The sequence below is a fragment of the Narcine bancroftii genome, chromosome 11 (assembly GCF_036971445.1).
Source record: "Narcine bancroftii isolate sNarBan1 chromosome 11, sNarBan1.hap1, whole genome shotgun sequence".
Taxonomy (NCBI): Eukaryota; Metazoa; Chordata; class Chondrichthyes; order Torpediniformes; family Narcinidae; genus Narcine; species Narcine bancroftii.
In genome coordinates this window covers 9,845,176-9,859,524 of record NC_091479.1, presented here as the reverse complement: position 1 = coordinate 9,859,524, position 14,349 = coordinate 9,845,176, and the positions used below count along the sequence as shown (strand labels likewise).

At 40.5% G+C, this 14,349-nt stretch overlaps 1 protein-coding gene across 3 annotated transcripts in view; it reads right to left on the bottom strand.

The window, feature by feature from the left end:
• LOC138745470 (tetraspanin-3-like) overlaps positions 1-14,349 on the bottom strand; it is a 437,564-nt gene that overhangs the window by 104,139 nt on the left and 319,076 nt on the right. For all 3 annotated transcript variants that reach the window (XM_069902530.1, XM_069902529.1, XM_069902532.1), the window contains exon 28: positions 9,880-10,006. In XM_069902530.1, coding sequence (XP_069758631.1) covers positions 9,880-10,006 — 127 coding nt within the window. The remainder of the gene's footprint in view (positions 1-9,879; positions 10,007-14,349) is intronic.

The window sequence follows — 14,349 nt, the reverse complement described above, 5'->3', positions numbered from 1 at the left end:
GAATCCATAAAGTAAGAGATGTGCAGCACAAGACCGGAGTTTTCAGCCTAAAGTTCATGCCAGTCAAGGTGTCTCCCTGATCCAGTCCTATTCACCTGCAATTATCCTATATCCTCCAAATCATTTATATCCATAGAGCTGTCTAATTATTTTTATTTATTAACATTGTAGTTGTATCAACCCCATCACCTCTTCTGACAACTCATTTCATATATCTAACCCCTTCTTCTCGATACCTTTTAATCTTCCCCTCTCATACTAAATCTATGTCTTCAAATTTTAGACTTATTTAGTGGGAAGAAGATTGGCCCACATTATTTCATATTCATTCACAAGGTCAGTCCTCAGTTCCGGGTGAAAACGCCTCAGTCAAGCCCTCCAGTCCTGGTATCATCCTTGTCAATCTTTCCAGCTTAAGGAAACCCTTCCGACAACCAGGTGACCTGAACTGCATAAAATATTGCACGTATGGTCTCACCAACACAGTGTACAGTCTCTTGTACTTGATGCCCTGACCAATGAAGGCAAGAGTTTCAAATACATTGGAGCAGTAATAGGCTATTCAGCCCATCAAGTCTGCCCCACCATTCAATCATGACCAGATCCATTTTCCCACTCAGTCTCACTGCCAGGCGTTCTTCCCATAACCTTTAATGCGCTGGCTAATCAAAACATCTATCTATCTCTTCCTTAAATACACCCAATGACTTGGTCTCCACAACCACCTGTGGCAACAAATTTCACAGATTTACTACCCTCTGCCTGAAGAAATACCTCAGCATCTCTTTTATAAGCAGATGCTCTTTAATCCTAAAGTTGTGGTCTCTTGTCCTAGACTCTCTCACAATGGGAAACAAATTTTTTTACATCTACAGGTAGTCCCTGACCTATGACTGTAATTAGGACTGAAAGATTGATTGTAACTTGGATTGGATGCAAGTTGGGTTTGCTCCACCGCACATGCCTTAACAAGGACTTAAAGCAATTTTTAAAAATTTCAACAAATGAACCTTTAATGAAGATACTCAACATATTAACCTAGTAAATAAGAAAATCATTGGATCAGGTGTCAGGCTGCCTTGGAGACCTCAGGCTGCCACCATGAGCTGGGACCACTGTATTCAGTACTTTTAATTAAAAATATGTACTTGTAGAGTAGTTTTTATAAAGATAAAAAAAAATTTCAGTTGCATGTGCGAGTGGACAAAACTCATGTAGGTCAGAAGTTGAGGACTTCTTGTAATCTGACCACGCCTTTCAACATTTGAAATGTTTCAATGAGATCCACCCCCCCCTCCAATTCTCCTAAATTCCAATGAATACAGGCCAAGAGCCGTCAAACACTCCTCTTTCATTCCCAGAACCACCTTAGTGAACCTCCTCTCAACACGTCCTTTCTTCAACGAGGAGCCCAAAACTGCTCACAATACTCCAGGTGAGGTCTCTCCAGTGCCTAATGAAGCCTCAACATCACATCCCTTCTCTAATATTCTATTCCTCCGGAAATGAATGCCAGTATTGCATTTGCCTTCTTCACCATTGACTCAACGTGAAAGCTTACCTTTCAAACCTGTGAATTTATACATTGCCGAGACAGAATTCAGTTACTACATGTGGTGCACAATACAAAATAATGTTATTCTCATTTTGGATATACAATGTGGTGAAACAAGTGAAATTCAATTTTACCATTTACATTTGCAAGTGTTAAAGGAGCTTTTTTGATTGATTAAGAATGAGAGAAAAGAACTTGTATCAATTTGAGAGTTGTTTTTTCTCATGTTATCAGACATTTATATCGATTGTTCTACTTTCCAGCTCTCCCTTACTTAAAAGGCAGACATCATGCGGAGTTCTAATAGAAACAGAATTCTACTGGCCACGGAACAGGAGTATGCAGTGCTCTGAATATCCTGGACTTCTTCCAACTTTCATTAGGTCACTAAAATGACAGTCTGGATGGAAAGACCCCTCCCCCCCCACCATCCCTCAGCAGTGCTGAAGTCAACTGTGATAGCCTAGAGACAGTACTTGACAGAAATGAACACAAACTGCATTCAGGGAAGGATAACTGTAAATATACAAATACCTGTACCAGTTGAACGGTCTGAGAGTACAGCAAGATGTGGGTACACACTGTCCGAATCAAACAAGAAGATTTCGCATTGCTACCTGAATAAAATTTAAATATTTGGAAGTCTGTTTAAAACTAAATAGTTAAATATAGAGCAGAAAATTGTATTTCAACTGCAATTCTTGCCGTATAAAAATGTGCAAGTTATTTAACCAGGCTGCAATGATGAACTGCAATACAGGGTATTTCCTTTCCGAGAATGAAACATCACTGCAGCCTAACCACTAAAAGGCCAATAAAAACCCTCTTTCCACCAACTGGATTGCTGCAGATACTTTTACAATCGGGTTTACAATGAATACTTTGTTCACTATTACCCGAGCAGGCCACACCCAACCTTCTGAATTGCGACACAATTAGGAAAAACCTCAGCTCCCACAAGGGATTCCAAGAGATCCAATGCATTGACAACACAGCTTGTCAATTTTCATAGACATTTTCTTAATATAAAGAATCATAAACTTCGAACTGTATCTTGTTAATCTTTGTCATCGAGACTCGAAGCACATTTTTCTTGTACATTCTTGTATGATCTACATTCCAAGAATACTAAATTTTCTTTTTAAGAAAAATAAATCTCATAATCTTCCTGAGAGTTTAATGCTGAAATGCCACTGGCTGCTAGGCTTTTCCAAGAGGAAGCAGTTGATTGACAGTAGGTGGTGGCAAGATAGAATTTAGGCATTTTATACAGGGAGTTGCATCTTTTACAAAATATTGTAAATTCATTTGAGCAGTAATAACATTAAGCTTTGCGATGAAGTAGTAATGGAAGACAGCAAATTCTGAAGAGTAAAAACATTGCGTGTGATAGATTACACCTATCAAACAAGATTAAAGCAGTTCTTTCCCTGGAAATTATGAACATTTTTATCTTAAAATAACAGTACAGATAGACATTTCTTCAAAGAGCAATTTGTGAATAGGAGGATTCAAGCCCTATTCTACTTCAATTAAAATGTGTGTACGTCTTGTTTCAAAATAAATTTATTTGGAATTTTAAATTACAAATCCATTAACGTCAATCAATTTGCAGCAACTTTAGAGTGTGCAAACTGGGAAAGATTTGCACAAGACCTCAGAAAATCTAAAATTGTGTTGGCAAAGTACTGTTACAAGCAATTACAACTTACTCCATGTATTTCCAGGTTCACTGAATGAATGCCAAAATCAGCCGTACTACCAATGAAACAGCTACAAAAACTTCACTCGAAACATCATTTTCTTTTACAGGAAATAAATAAAATTGGAGGAAAGTGAGATAAGTGCAAGATGACTTTTACCTTTTCACCTCCCATTCCTGAAGAATTTTACCTCACAACATTCTTAATAAATTGAGGTGAATTGCAATGGCTTTCACAATTGAAATACCTGCTACTAACAAAGCAAGATTACAGATGCCCATAGACACATTTCCTTTTAGAGAAACAAGAACTGTAGCTGTTGGAATCTTAAGCAAATAAAAAATTGCCAGAGAAACTCTGCAGCTCAAAGCATCCACGGGTATAAATGATCAGTTCACCTCTGGGTCCATGCCAGCAATTCTTTGTTTACTTCCATTCGTCTCTCTCTCTCTCTCTTCGAGTTCACGAATGACGAGTAAGTAGTTGGAAGCACCAGAGCGCATCGGTGTTTGTTCCACAGTGGAAAGCGAGGGGGCCAGGCAGATTGGGGCATAAGTGGGTCAGGAGGTGGATGCAGGAGAGTAGGAGGGAGGATAAAGATGAAGCAGGAAACGCAGCAAGGTCCGGACGTGGTGGGGTGTAATGATGAGCAGAAGCCCATCCGGATGGGGATTGTTTCAAATGGAGTAGAGAGATGCCAAGAAAATAATAATTTGATTCAATAATTAGACGACACATTTGTTTCATGCACATCTGCACCAAAATTCTGACTTGCTGGAGCTAAACAGGTACTTGTTAAAAAAAAAACCCATAATAGATTGAATTTAAAATAAAATACATGAGATCACCTTTAGTGCTGTTGAAGCAGTCCCTGATTAGTGTTGCAAGGTATCGGTTGGTAAGAAACTTCTTCAACCTAGAGGTGCTGGGCCTTCAGGCTTCTGAACTTTCTGCCTAGCAAGAAGAAGCTGTTTTGTCCCGAGAATAATTCAATCTCCAGTGATTGCTTTAAAAAACTTCTTCAAAAATTTAGAAGAACATGTTAATTTCTCAAACTCGCAAGCTTTATGATTGAAATCTTGTATTAGTTCATGCAGAAATTAAGCTATTTTCATTGGTTTGAGAAAACTGTGACCATATTAGTTATATTTCATTGTTTGCATGAGAGTTTTCCATTCATGAGAAATATCAAAAGAAGTGCTTTCAGGTGATGAGGGATACTAATGGGTGGGTGAGGAGAGAGGCAATTCTAATTTGTTGAATATAAAACTTATGTGGAGAGATTTTACTGCAGTGTTCCTGTCTACCCATTGCACCATCTTGTGGAGGAACCTAGTTATTTGCTGCTTTCAGCCAGTGTGGAGCACTGAAGACAGACAGGAGGAGCCTGCAGATGCTGAAATATGAAGCCAAACACTATCTGCTGGAGGAACACTCAGCAGTTGAGCAGCATCCATGATTGAAAAAGAATGACCAATGTTTTGAGCCAAAACTCTTCATCTCGACTGCTGTCCAAGACAGTGAAGCACTGGTCTTCAGTATAGATCATGCTCCTTGGTGGATGAAATCCAACTGCACTTTTGGGAGTTGTTGAGGAGGATGCCTTTGATAGTTTTTTTCCCCAGTGACCATCACATACTTCAATAATTACAATTAATGCTGAGGAAACTGCAGATGCTGGAAGCTCGAGCAAATAGCAAGTTCCTCCACAGCTGATAATTTGCTCAAGGCTGCTAGCTCTCATCAGACCAGTCCTGGTGTTTTCTGGTAGAAAAGCCAAGAGTCTCTTCATAGTTGCCAATTATGGTGAACTTCATTTTTAAAAATATTTTATTTATGATTTTCATGGACTCACAAAACTCAACAAACCATTCAATCTTTCCAACCTTCCTGTGTAGACTCAAGAGTCTGTATTTATCCCCTCCCCATCACATACAATTGAATATATACAGTCAAGTAATTTATGAAAATGCAGATATGACGCACTTCATTATAGATGAGGCAGCTTGCAACCCATGATGGTTGGTGTCATCAGGTTACCTGTGAGGTACTGAATGAGTGCAGCTGTTTAAAAAGAAAGACCTTCACAAAGGTGGGTGTGGTTGGGGCAGGGTCTTGTATTAAACGTCTGGAAAACAAAGATTCTTCAGCAACCTGCACCATCACACAATACTGCCTGTCAACAGTCAAAATCTCCGAGAAGGGCCTGGTGAATGAGGATTATTTCCTGGGAGTCATCTCTCGGTGAGGGCGGCATCAATCATGAAATCTACACCAGCGTTGCCCTAGGCCTCCTGCACAAACCGTGTTCTAAGGCCAAGACTTTTTCCAAACGCAACTCGCAGCTAAGTTTAAATGAATACTTCAAGGAAGAGAAGTTAATTAAGCTGATCCTGCAAAATTCTCTATTCTATTGGCATCCTTTCCCATGCCAACGTTTCCAGCATCAAGAAATGTCTGTCTGCCTTATGGCAGGCAGAGGCCAATTTCATGTAATATTACATGACAATAAAGGAACCTTCAACAATCACATTTAACCAGCTTCAATGGGAACGCCACATCATATGAATGGAGAGGCATGAGACCACAGATGCTGGAATTTGAAGCAATAAACCGCTGAGGAAATTCAGTGGGTCAAGTAGCATTGGTAGGAGAAAAAGAGTTGGCAATGCTTCAGGGTGGAACCCTTGATAAAAATAATGTAAAATTCTCACCAACTCATGGAAATCTCTGCCAGGGTGGGAGAGGCTCTGAAGTCGGGAGCTCAGATACACGGGTGGCCTGGGCGTCGGGAGCTCGGATGGCCGGAGAGAGGCTCCACGGTCAGGAACTCAAATGGCCTGGGTGTCGGGAGGGAGTGATCGCTGAGAGCGCCACTGCGTCATCTATCGCAAGTGCAGGGAAACATCAGAACTTGAAATTGAAAGTGCAGATTCTGATTTGAAATATTGCAAGTCGCAACACTGTAAGTCAGGGTCAATCTGAAACTCAAAACTAGCAGATAAGCATCAGGAAAGACTGTGTGGACTTTAGTAATAGAGGCATTGGTGTACCTTCTTCATAGCTGTCTCGATGTGGTGGCTCCATGAAAGATCATCTGAAATGTGGACTCCCAGGAACTTGAAGGTTCTGACCCTCCCCATCACCTTCCCATCAATACAGATTCCCAAAATCAGCAATAAGCTCCTGATCTTGGTGATGTTGAGAGAAAGATGGTTATTTTGGTACCACATTCTATATGCAGTAGATCCCCTGGCATTCAGCACCCATGGGGATTGGGAGAAAATGGATAAGTAAATTTTCTGGTTGCTTGAGGTTGTGTGGATTAGCAAGCTAACAGCAAGGTTTGCCAATTTTAAACCTGCATTTTTTACCTATTTAGTTTCCCTCAATGTTTTTGTCAGTTGCTTGAATTCTGGATAACAGGGGATTATAATGTGCATAAACTATACATGTCTATAAACAACCCCTGATCATCCAATTCTAACCTGAACCTTATTTCCCTCCTTAAAATGTTATAACCACTTGCTTTTTAAGCCATTCCTGCCTTCTGGAACAGTCAGCACCAGGATTTTCTTCCACTGAATGACTTTATTTTGAACGTGGTTGTGCATTTTACCAACTCTCTCTTTTATTCCCTATTCTCTTGTAGGCCAATGAGCAGACGCACCTCTATGGTTGAGAAATAGCTCAGGAAGGCTGACGGCAATTCTCTCTACCCTAATCTTTCTCTGGTTATTCTGACTGAGTAAGCTCAAAGAGAGTATCAGTCAGATACTTGACATTGTGGAAGATGGAAAGAATCAACTTGTCTGACATCTGTGCATTCTGGCAGGAGGCACTACAAACGCCAGAAGTAGGGATACGGACAGATTTCCAGAGACAAGGGAACAATGAGATAAGAAGGTTGTTTAATTGTGACCCAAGCCATCACAGTTATTTTAAGACATATTACCAGAACTCGTATTTGTAGCAGATTTTAATAATGTTGTTGAAGAAACAGTAGTATGACGTGAAAATAACAGTTTTCAATTTAACTAACTTGGGTGACATGGTTAGCATTAAAATTAGCCCAACGCTGTCACTGAGCCAACGACAGGAGTTCAAATTCGTCACTGTCTACAAGGAGTTTGTACATTCTCCCCGTGCTGTGTGGGTTTCCTCCAGGTGAGTTTTGGTATATCACCGAAGACTCTTGAAAACTTCGACAGGTATTACATGGAGATCATTCTGGCTGGTTGCATCACTGTGTGGTACGGAGGTGCCAATGGTCAGAACAAGAAAAAAACTCCTGAGGGTTGTTAACTCGGCCTGCGACATCATGGGCATCAGACTCCATCGAGGACATCTACATGAGGTGGTGTCTTAAGGAAGCAGCCTCTGTCCTCAAGGACCCCCACCACCCAGGCCATGCCCTCTTCATTCTGTTATCATCGGGGGGGGGGGGTGGTGGGGGCGGCGGAAAGGTACAGGAGCTTGAGGACAAGCACTCAGTGGCACGAGGACGGCTTCTTCCCCACCGCCATCTGATTCCTGAATGAGCAATGAACCCAAGACGCTGCCTCACTTTGACTTTTTGAGCATTGTGATACTGTGCCAAAACCATGAATTTCCTGACTTGTTCATGACAATAAAATTCTGATTCAGATGCTAAAAGTGAAGGGGCAGTGGAAAAGAGAGCTATATGCAAAGAGCAGAGACGATAGGGTAACAGCAATAAGACCAAATGTGTCGCAAGATGCATACACTGGAATTCCTATTTGATTGCTTTTGTAAGGGTACATTAAATGCAGATATAAAATATATCTCTGAAATTACAATGGGGAGGGGAGCAGTTGCTGGGGGGGAAAGAGGACCACCTCTTGGTTTGTTTCACTTCACCCACGGTGCGGGGTGTGGCTTGTGGCTGATGACACATTTGAGGACAGCAAGACCTGAACAAATTAGAAATAGAGATTTAGAGGTCTGATTGTAACCCAGTTTTCTGATTATTTATTTTGTTGATTTACCATTAATTGTGGAACCATTGTATTCCTATTTTTGAAAGCAGGAACAGTGAAGCCATCTACTTTGTCTCCTTTATGCAGATTTCCTGAAACCAGCAAGTCATTAGTAAATGTACATCTGTGTAATACGCTCTCACACAATCTGACAGCTTTGACAGAAAGCAGCTTCTCAAGGGCTCCACCCCCTCGATCTCTGGATGTTTTTCACTCTCTCCAGGGAAATTCAATTAAAGAGTGTCTATTCCCGCCTATCAGTCAACGATTGACACCATCAGGATTCTATCCCCAGCTCATTGACACGCAAGATGTGTCTGGGTCCACAAGTTAGCAAGGAAATTGTTGCCTGATGAGGTTTGAAAATGCTAATATTTTCTAAACAGAATAAACCACTGCAAGGAGAAGAAACGTTGGGTGATTGAAAAAGCTGTCAGATAGGGCAAGTTGTTGTTTACAGGGCCAAAGATGCCAATAGGTAAGGTTATAGAGGTGTTGATTGTAGTGTTAGCATATCATCTCTAATTGAGAATGGGTAAAGCACAATGCTGGAGAAATTCTGCAGGTCAAAAAGTGGACTTTATATAACCAACATTTCAGACTTCAGCCCTTCATCGAGGTATGAGCAAAATATAGGCAGGCGTCAAAACAAAACGATGGGGGAGGAGTACAGGCAGGAGGTAATAGGTGGATAAGTGAGGGAGGGCACACAAACAAATGGGGGGGGGGTGGCGCTCAGTGAATGGAGAGGGAAGGGGCTGGAAGACTGGAGGAAAGGAGAAAGAGGGATGGGGAAGAGAGGGGGAACAGGAAGTAGGGAAACAGAAACCAGAAAAGTTGATGTTAATGTCTTTCAGTTGAGTGCCCAGACAGAATATAGCTTCTCCAATTTACAGGTGGCCTTCTTTTGACAGTACGCGAGGCCACGGACAGACACGTCAGCGCGGGAGTGGAATGCAGAATTCAAATGACTGGCCCCTGTCAAAGGTGCTCAGTGATACGATCTCCCAATTGCAATTGGTGGCCTTTGAACAAGTTAACCACAAAAAAAAAAATTCATGTCTTGAGGACCAGTACAGTGGAGTGTTTGTTTGAGTACGACGTGCACAATGAAAGATCACTGCTGGGAGATGGAGATGAGAGTACAGATATTGGGCTTCTCTGATACCCAAAAACACCTTTTAAAATGTGCATAAAGGGTCAATCATTTTGGGTTTTTTTCAGAAACAGGAGCTAATGTTGCTCTAAAAACCATGGTGGCACGGTTAGCGCAATGCTGTAACAGCACCAGTGACTCAGGTTCGAATCCCACACTGTCTAAAGGAGTTTGTATCTTCTCCCTGTGTCTGCGTGGATTTGTTCTGGGTGCTCTGTTTCCATCCCACCATTCAAAACGTACAGGGGTTGTTGGTCAATTGGGAAACATGGGCTCATGGAAGGCCCTGTTACCATGCTGCATGTCCAAATTAATTTAAACAAATCGAAGAGCGTCTTGCAGGAAATCTCAGGCAAATGATAAAATGATTTTAGCAGGCTTCTGAGAATTATGTGGGGCAGAAGAAATCTCTCAAGTATTATCTATCTCTCTTCCATAAATCGTCAAAGGGCCAAGTGGCAATACCTGTTTCTCCAGAATACGATTGATCTCTCCCAGTGTTCGGTCAAGAGAAGACACCTTGTTGTTTGCCCATGGCCCACTATCCTGTCCTTGTTGTTGCTTCAGAAGATCTTTCACCAATCTCTGCAGTCTGGATGCAAATAAAAAAGTGATTAAATTGTACTATTGGTTATCTGAGGCAAGATAATGGATAAAGAGAAATTTCCAATGAGGAGAAACGTCATTTTTGGATTTATTTGTTCAAGATATTGCCAACCCTAGCAAAGCCACATTTATCCTATCCTGTTTAAATAACAACCAGACTTTATAGAACATATTTTAAAATTGACTGATTTATCAGTTCAATTTGCATAGTAAAGCCTGTAGCACGAGATTAGAATTATGGACTGTATACGACTGGCCAGGAAGGAGGACAGATTGATTTGGTGAATAACAGCTTTCATGCCGAGTCAGGACAATCTACCTCTAATCACCTCCACTCCAGAACCAAGTTCTTCCCAACTTCAGTTGACAAAATGCAGCGTTAGCACGCCACTTTGTGCATGAAGACGTGCATTTTCAGATGCAAAGCTCCAAGTTATCGTTGACTCATAGAAAGTAGACAAGGAAACGAGTCTTACGTTTACCATGTATAAAAACAAGTGCCTTCTATCAATCCGCCTGCACTATAAAAAGCTGCTTTTACAATGATAAAGTGTAGACTTCTTTTTATATTTCTAAGAGCCACTTTCAACGGAAGACAGACATTAACAATGAAATTGGAAAGACTGAAAAGATGTCAAACCTGGCGTACCATTTATAGTTTACTGGTAATCTCTGCCCTCCTGCATGTTTCTCCCTATAGCCGCTAATCAAAGGACTGAAGAGACAATCGCTTCTCTAAAAAACCCACAAAATCTCTGGTGGGCTCGCAAATGAACATCGGTGTCCTCTCCCCATGCACTGAGCTCTGAATTAGCACTCCTTTGGCTCCATTGGGTAGGCCATTTAAAAAAAAAACTTTACATACATAATTCCCGACTCCTGAAGTTCCTTCATGGAAAAAAGAATAATTACAGAGGAACAAAAAAAAAGATTCCAGGATATTCCCAAAGCCTTCTTGAAAATGTGTAATATCCACATTAATTGAAAGGTAGCATTTGCATGGCACTGACATCCTGCAGTCGAGGTAGCAAGAGTGCACAAGCTCAGTACAAATGGTGGAAGGAGCAGACCACCTCCGGCACTACCTTACCCTTACTGATGTTACTTCAAAAAACTCCGTTAGATCAAGGTTGACAATGCCCAAGATTTTGTATCCATTTTTCTTTCTCGGATACCATCTCACATATCAACAGAATTATACATAATAATTTCATAATTTCCTATGTTGGGATTTCAACTGAACCTCTGAGATGCTTGTTCAATGCAATTACACTCCAAGATAAATTTCCTAATGTCGAAGCGAGTTTGTCTTCCACATATGTACAGACACACCAAAATTCTTTCTAGTGGCAGATGAACAGGAACAACTACAAAAGTAAAAATGCCAAGACAGAAAACGAGATAAATATCAAGGGATGGATGTATAAATATTCACAGTTGGTTAGTGCAAGGAAAAAAACATGACGGTTGGATAAAATCTATTCTTGAACATGGAGATGCTGGACTTCTGAAGCAGTGAGAAGAGATTGTAACTGGTGTGGTGGGATTCTTCAGAAGGACTCAGACCTGAAACGTTGACTGCCCTTAGCTTTCAATGGATGCTGCATGACCTGCTGAGTTTCTCTAGTACTTTTGCATGTTGGGGATGCTTTGCGATGTTGACATTCCTCTTGAGGTAGTATCTCACACACATGTTTTCAATGGACAGAAGTGATGGACGGCCAGGTTGGCCACTTTCTGCAGCCTTCTATGTCTCTAGGCACTCCAGTTTCTAAACCGGAACATAATACATCCAAGGGATAGAATGTGAAAATCTGCAGACACCATGGTTGAAGTGAAGGGCTTTGTGTTTTTACACGATACATCCAAACTATCCACAGTAACACCAGTAGAAGCTCAAGTATTTTCTAACATTCCATATCTCCTCAATCTTTTTGAAAGTTCGTGTGCCTTCTTCATCAGTGTGCTGGTTCCAGGACAGTCCCAATACATGGACTTGACTCTTCTAATCCTCTCCACGGCCATCCCATCAAGGAACACATTGTCCCTTGACCTCCTCTTCCTAAAATCCACAAGGAGCTCCTTGGTCTTGCTGAGGAAAAAACTGTTGCCTAACACCGCACAACTAGATTCTCAATCTTCATCCTATATTCTGAATCATCATTTCCTGTCATTCAGCAAACAATGATGGCGTCATCTCTGGATTTATAGATTGCATTGGAGTCAAACTTGGCTGCACAATCATGAGTTTAGAGGGAATTGAGCAAGGAATGAACATGCAGCATTGAGGTGGCCATGGTGATGGTCAGCAAGTAGGTGATGCTGCCAATCTACACTGATTGGGGTTTTCCGATGAGGAAATTGAGGATCCATTTGCAGAGGGAAGCACAGAGACCCAGATCCCAGAGTTCACATTAGTTTTGTTGATAAAATGGTGTTGAACACCAAATTGTAGACAATAATTATTCTTCTTAAAAATATTTTATTTATAAATTTTCAAATGTAATTTCCAGTATATAAAAAATTCGCCATAGAGACCAAACTACTTTTTTCCCCCTCCCTCCCCCCCTTCCCACACTCAACAGATCATAATTACGCGCAACATTCAAGACATCCACAAGAAAGGTAGGGAACACATCAAGGATTTGTCACAGCCCGACAGCCGGCACCACAACACATCATTCTTCATTCTAAAATCTACATGCATTTTTGGAATACACAAAATTGGGTTAAAAGGTCTGAGCATCACCTAATGTTTGAATTGTAATAGTGTGTTTCCAATTATCCAAAATGCTCGGGACTGGATGTTTATCGGATAACTGGGAAATTGCATTATTAAAGCAGCCCAGTAGCATCAACAAAATACTTGTATCAGTGGTTTGACAACAAGAAAAAAAGGTTTTTCAAGAATGAAATAATGTTTAATTCTTACCAAACAAACAACATGCTCTTTGCTTAACAAAATAAGATAAATGTGTAAATTTAAGAAAAGATAATTATTTTCAACTTTCAGATAACTGAGAATTTCAGTTAAGTATTTTTTGGATAATCGGAAAAGTACTATGAATGCTGTGGCAAAGTATAAATATTTGCAAACGTTGGAAGACTTCTCGGGCAATCTTCCAGGGCTTTGATTTGTATTCTATCCAAGAAGTTTCCTGGAATTAAATCAAGGTGACATGACCTTGAATGCAGTTCTGATTTTCATCTCTGCAAAGTGACTAATAATGCAGCATTCATTTGGACATCTTATTGGCTGTACAATTCTTACTCATTCCTACAGCTTGCATCCTAGAACAAGCAATTCCCAAAACTTCCTGACAGTTTATGAGTGTGTAAGATTATTCCTTAAGTACACAGACAAGGAAAAAACTAAATTAAACAGGAATGTGCCTTGAAAAACAAACTGTGGTAAATCCTAAGTAGTCACCTAACAACCAAAACTGAATGGGTGCATTTCTCGATACAACCAAAACTGAATGGGTGCATTTCTCGATACAACCAAAACTGAATGGGTGCGTTTCTCGATACAACCAAAACTGAATGGGTGCATTTCTCGATACAACCAAAACTGAATGGGTGCATTTCTCGATCTTTGAAGGGATACTTTGTGGAAAATCTGTGTTAAATGAAACCTGTAATGTACCTATAAGCTTCAACACACAAAACCTGATTGAGCTTCAGAGCTCAGGAATCATGGTCAAAGAACATAATGTGGGAAGAAGTTACAAACTCTTGACAGACAATGCTAGATTTGAATCCGGGTCACTGGCACTGCAACTACTATGCAACATGTCATTCATACATCTTCTAAGAAATAATGAAATTGTTTAAATTTAAGCTCCAGCTAAATAACTCCCAAAAAATTAAAAAAAAAAATTTGTAATTTCTTTCTGTGAAGGTCATTCTACCTGTTGTCTCCATCCCTCCTCTTCCCTTGAACTTAAAACATGCTCATCTTGAACTTAAAACATGCTCATCTTTTCATTTTTCCATTTCCAATGAAGGATCGCCCACCCTTTTCCACAGGATCCGGAATTGTACCTTCTGGGAAACATTAAACTGTCCAGATTCCAAGTTCAGTCTGTGAAGGTCACCTTATTGGTAGCCAGGAAGTGTATAGTGGTCACATGAAAGTCCGGCTCCCAACTAAATATTACACGATGGAGTATGGAAATGCAGAGTTGTATTCTCCTGGAGAAAATCACGTACAATTTAAGGAGGAAATATGGCACATTTGTTAGGGTATGGCAACCCTATCTGCAGATACAATTATACCCCTTCTGAATAAAGTAAATGCAACAATCTATGCCAGCAGTGAAATGATTG